The sequence below is a fragment of the Maylandia zebra genome, linkage group LG17, assembly GCF_041146795.1.
Source record: "Maylandia zebra isolate NMK-2024a linkage group LG17, Mzebra_GT3a, whole genome shotgun sequence".
NCBI classification, from domain to species: domain Eukaryota; kingdom Metazoa; phylum Chordata; class Actinopteri; order Cichliformes; family Cichlidae; genus Maylandia; species Maylandia zebra.
Window position 1 is genome coordinate 37,680,840 of NC_135183.1, and position 5,787 is coordinate 37,686,626.

General features: G+C 36.9%; 1 protein-coding gene across 2 annotated transcripts in view; it reads left to right on the forward strand.

Moving 5' to 3' along the window:
* The window catches only part of syn3 (synapsin III), a 136,755-nt gene extending 130,968 nt beyond the window's left edge, over positions 1–5,787 (forward strand). For both annotated transcript variants that reach the window (XM_076875720.1, XM_024805808.2), the window contains exon 14: positions 29–5,787. In XM_076875720.1, coding sequence (XP_076731835.1) covers positions 29–152 — 124 coding nt within the window. In that variant the 3' untranslated portion in view covers positions 153–5,787. The remainder of the gene's footprint in view (positions 1–28) is intronic.

The following is a 5,787-nucleotide window of genomic DNA, read 5'->3' on the forward strand; positions in this document are numbered from 1 at the left end:
CTAAACCGTCTTCGTCTTCGTCGCGCAGCAAATCGCAGTCGCTGACAAACAGCTTCACGGAGACGTTACGAGGAAGCTTGACCGACGACGAGGCCAAAGCCGAGACCATCCGCTCCCTCCGACAGTCCTTTGCCAGCCTCTTCTCTGACTAAAAACATCCCTACCGCTTTCCTCTTCCTGTCATCAGGTTTCAGAAAATAATAATAATTGCTTACTCTGTTTGTTATGGAGTCGCCTCTCTCCTTTCCATGTTTGTGAAGTTTAACACTGGTGCAACCCTCTGTCTTCAAATCAGTGATCAATCTATCACTAGAAAGGCCAGTGGATTTCAGAGGACCTACACCATGTTGACTGGAGATGGTAGATTTTAAGATGTCACCAAACCCCCCGTTCACGTTCTAATTATTCCATATTCAGGTTTAATCTACGAAACTCCTGAAACATTTCTAGTCACTCCAATGTTGTGTTGAAACCTAAAACCTGTCCATAGAAATTGAACTTCCTAGAAAGCAAAACCAGCCAATGGCCTTTTTAGTGGTAGGTGATCACAGTAGATATTCATATTCTCGCTCGTGCTGCTTGGTATATAATTGTTATTCTGCATTCTCTTTGTCCGACCGGTGAAACTATTTCTATGTTCATATTTCTACATTTATGTACATCCGTCTATCTTCAGTTTCTTTATTCGACACACAGCTTCCAAATTGCTTGCAGATGTCCATGGCAATATTCTGATCTGAACCAGTTCCACTTGAGTCATGAGAAGCGTACTGAATCCTCTCGCTTCACCAGCGGTCTCTTAAGCATCTTAGCCAGCAGCAGCATTTCTCAGACATCCGTGTGCTGTAGACACATATTGGCTTATGTAGTGACTCCTCTGCCTTGGCCTAACTTTACCAAAGTGCTTTTTAATAACAAAAAAAGAACAGTTTTTTTTAAAGAAACAACCCCCTTAACTTGTTTGAGATCACAATCACACAGAAAAACCTTTGAGCTTGTGATTTTTTTTTAACGAGGTGCAAATGCTGTACTGGCTTACAGCCATCGTCTTCCATCACAGCTCTGCTCTTCCCCAGCAAATTGTTCCTTTTCTTAATCTTTTATGCTTTGTTAATAGCACCGTGGGGTATTTGTTGGTGTGGGGACTGATCTAGCAACTAGTACTGGTGAGTCTTTAGAAGCAAACAGCAAGGGTCTGATATTTTAATCATCTGTCTCTTGTTCTCTGTCAGCTAGGATTGCAGCTCATTTATTGTAGTTCTTTTTAGGAGTTTTGCTCTGTAGCAGATATAACCTACGCACACATATACCTGCAGGAATGGCAGCCATCCTCTTCTAACATCTGTCACTGTTTTGGATCTGCATGTAAATGAATGTGATGTGTGGAGCCAACCTGTTTTCTTCCACAGTTTATTTGATGGGAGCTGACGCTTACTTTGAATTTTCTGGAAAAAAAAAGTGCATTTTTGGGTAACTTATTATGAAATTAGACACCAAGTACTTTTGGTTTATCGTAGATGGACTATGTAGATTTTCAGCATATTTCGCAAGATGGAATGTGCATACGCAATGAAGCCTTCAAAGAAAAACTCTTAATTGATGACTGATGGCAAAGATCTCTTATGACTATTCATTGGATCTGAAGGGTATGCAAAACATCTTAGTTTACCAAAGTCTTAAATTTCCAAAATATTCCTTAAAAAAAAATGTTCAAAAAATAATGAGTGAGCTACAGCTTTTAGCTTCTTGTAGCAGCAAGCTCAAAGACACAAACTGACTACATGGTTTTGCTTTCCATGCAAAGAACAATCAAAGTATGATACTCTAAATAAATTGGTACTTTTATTGGAAAATTATCAAAATAGTAATGGTAAATAATAGTTATATCTTGTGACTTAGAATGAGCCTGTAATAGTTTCTCCCACCTTCCATTTAATTCAGAATCTGGATCTTTAGTAGATAAATGATAATCCCAAAGCCAGTGTTAAATGATGAAAGTTCCAGAAAAGGAGAAAAAAGTTAACTAGCCATTTTTGCAATAATTACATTCATTGCAGGGAAAAAAATGCCACCACAGATTGCATATTTATCCTGCAAAACACGGAAACATTACAGTGGCATTGACTAAAGAGAGCATGGCTTAGCAGATGTAAATAAAGTGAATTCAGGCTTCGTTTAGTTTCCTTAGCTTCAGCTTCTACTTATAAATTTAACTAACAGGTTTCTTTCTTCCTTTGAAGCAATGTTACTGTGGTGGCAATTTTTTTCTGCATTTTTCAAATGGCTGGTTCTTGAGTTCAACTAGAAAGCTAACTAGCTAGCTAGAATGCGGCTAGTCAGCTAACGGATTTTAGCAGTAGTGGTTTATTAGCTTGCTACACCAAAGGGGACGCCATGGGTTTGTTAAAAATAAATTAGTAAATTAAACTTAAATATGCATTTCTGATGGAAACGGTTTGAGGCTAAACATACTAGGATACACGAAACAACAGAATAATGCTAACTAAAAATCAATTACATAAAAGTGCTAATTATTCCTAAATAACTTCAAGAAGACCATTTCAAATTTTAGTCTAGCTAAATTTTATTTAAATCATGGCCATTCTATCTTCCAGAGGGGATGTTCCACTTTAATAAAAGCATTTGTGAGTTTTCAATGCTAGCTTGGTCAACTTGGTTGGGGTTTCAAATGTCTAAAATTCCACAAATGTATTTATTTATTTATAAAGAGCAGGCTCAATCTGCTTGTGTTAACCACCCTTGATAATTTAAATATTACTTTATTTTTTTAAGTGCTCATTAGGCTTTAAAGTAACAACATTGTGGTTTTCCACTGTAGGCAGTAAGCTAATTCTCCTGTCAGTTGTCATGCTAGGGCAGATAAACACTAATGTAATAATTACTTAGCTTGTATTTTTCATTTTGGAATAATGAAAATATTGACATTGCTTACTGTGATTCTTTTTTTTCAAGTTATTGCTGGCTGTATTAATTCTGACTTTTTGTCAAATTCTCATCTGTAATCTCAGATTTACTGCAGTGTCTTGTGTTAAACACTTTTGCAATTATCTCGTAGCTTTTGGTACTGTGTCAAAGTGGACCAAATCTGCATTTGATTGTGAGGCCCCTTAAAGGTTTACATTAAATTGTTCCATCTTACCTGTAAAGATTATTGCCACTTCATATATAATACTGCAGTGTGATAAGCCATAACCAAACCGTGAGTATTTCCTATCCCTTATGTGCCACGCAATAATGGCTGTGACGTTGCTGAAAAATTTAAATGTTAACTTTAAACACTGTGTCTATAGCCTAACTTGTCCTGGAGAGAAACAGCAGTTACTCTTTCTGGATATCAAGGTTATCTCAAGATATAATTATTTGCTCATTCTGTCAGGGTGAAAGATGAAAGAACTATGATGTCACTTTTCTCACATTTTGGGTTTAAAATACAGTTTAGGATCTGGCACGTTCCATAAATCTGTTTTATTGGGTCAAATTATAAACAATGACCGGACATCAAATAATTTTAGTTTTGTCACTACTGTAGGTTTGCTTCCCTTTTGTCTGAGGGTCAGATGTGGACCCGTACCTGATAGTTTCTGAGCTGATTTAATTGGAACTGAGCTGCAATGTTGATTGGTAACTACCTCAAGTTCAGCAGTGCTCTGCTGAAACTGACAATAGAGTGGTAGTACTGGACAAGATTTTGTGCACTGAGCATGGCTTCATGTTATAACTGATGTGCTCATAAAACAATAAACCTGCTGTGGTAAAACAACATCTAAGTGCAGAAGGAATGAGAGGAATACAATTTTGTTAAAGTCAAATATCGAGTCACACATTTTAAAATTCTTTGTCTCAAAATTTCCCCCCCAGTTTATACATTTCTCCAGTTTTTCAAAATTGTATTTAATTTTATAAATTGTCTTTCCTCTTTCATAACATTTCAGTTAAAGAAAACATTTTGTAACGTGTTACTAGAATGCAATATAAATTGAAATGATTTGGGCTCTTGAAGGTATCTGTGTCAAAATCTTATTTGAATATTGTATCTTTATTATTTCAAGTGATGTTGTGCTTACTATACTGTACATGTCACAGATTTCATATTTATGACAGATATTTTGATGTCACTTTTCAGAATTTTACTTCCTTTATGATGAAACATAGACTGTATATCAAAGATGGACATGGCCACTGCGCTAGCATGTGTTGGTTTGTAGTTAACAATCCCAGAGCTTTCACTTTCACATTTTGGTCATCAACATTTTGGTCTTTTGAGTGTATTTGGAGCTGATTAGTTAACACTTAGACTAGCTAGTTAGACTTGTTACCAAAGTGCATCCGTTATTCACTGTGATATTAATTTGGATGCCAGTTTTTGCTAACACCAGGCTTAAACCAAATGTGTAAACATAAAAAGGCTGTCCCCCTAAAACCCCTAGTGCTGAAAAAGCAAGGATGAAATTACAATTAGGAGGTTAGCTTACTGTCATTAACAACTTAACCATGGGCTAAAGCACTGCTAGCTTTAAATAGACTTAAAGCTAGCATTTAAGACCATAAATACATCAAAGTGTGAGAATTTTCCCATTTCAATGGAAATTTACAATGGAATCCAGTAGAGTCGCCCCCTGCTGTCATTTAGAGAAAATGCAGGTTTAAGGCACATCCTCACCAGCTTCACTTTTCATGTCCATCTTTAACATACAGTTTGTGGGTTTAAAAGGGCACTCTCACAGGTATTTACGCCCCAGGTTTACTTCTGCTCGCTCTCTTTGTCTCTATAGATGTAAGCATTTCTAGTAATCCCAAAAGGTTGATTCTGTTCTGGATGTAGCGTTTTCAGTGGGAGAAACAGGTTTCCCCAACCTTGTAAACAGGACATTTGCAGAATAACTGTCACTTGAAATGTACTGTTTCAGATTGGGGAAACCTGCAGTCAGCTGAGACTGAAGACGTCACTCGGATGAGTGACGAAATGTTTCTCCCACTGAAAACACTACGTCCAGAACAGAATCAACCTTTTTGGATTTACTTACCTGGACGATTGAGCATGCATCAAGACATTTCTAAGAATAGTTCACATATCATTTGTCATCGTAAAGAGAGGTGTTTGAGTTAAGCAGGTTGATAGCTATCTCAGCCAATCACAGTGCCAGATTCACCTGTTTCTCCCAAAACAGGTTGCTGATGTCACCAGTGCTATATCTGGGAACTTTTACAGTGTGTATGGAACGTATGCTCATTTCATAAAGCTTTTTTTAATTTCCCCAACATTGTTTTCATTTAATATATAACTTGGAGCAAAGGCAATACTCTGCTACCGGGGTTGGCTCATCGTGATTTGCTCTGGGTGTGTTGAAGTGATGCATAGTGTAAGACTGAATTAATATGCAGCCACAGAGACTTACAATGAAATACAGCTATTACTGAAAGCAAACTCAACTCTACTTTAATGTGGCATATGTACATGAGAGAAATAATGCCGTTGCACGGGTTCATTTGCCAGTTTTTGAGTTCACTGTGTCCCTTCCTCTCTGCTGAATGGTGGGTGATATTGTAAGTGTATTAATGTTGTGTATATTGGTGTAAATGTGGCATGAAAACCAACCCCTCTTGTGTGCCTCAGGTGTATAAATTTAGGCGTTATGTGATCTCGATGTCTGGCTGCTTATTTGTGAGAAGTGTGATGTAATTTATTAGTATTAACATTATTTCTGTACTTTTGTTCTTTTGTCTGAACGAAAGATTTCTGTTAATAAAGTAAAAACTTTTATTATA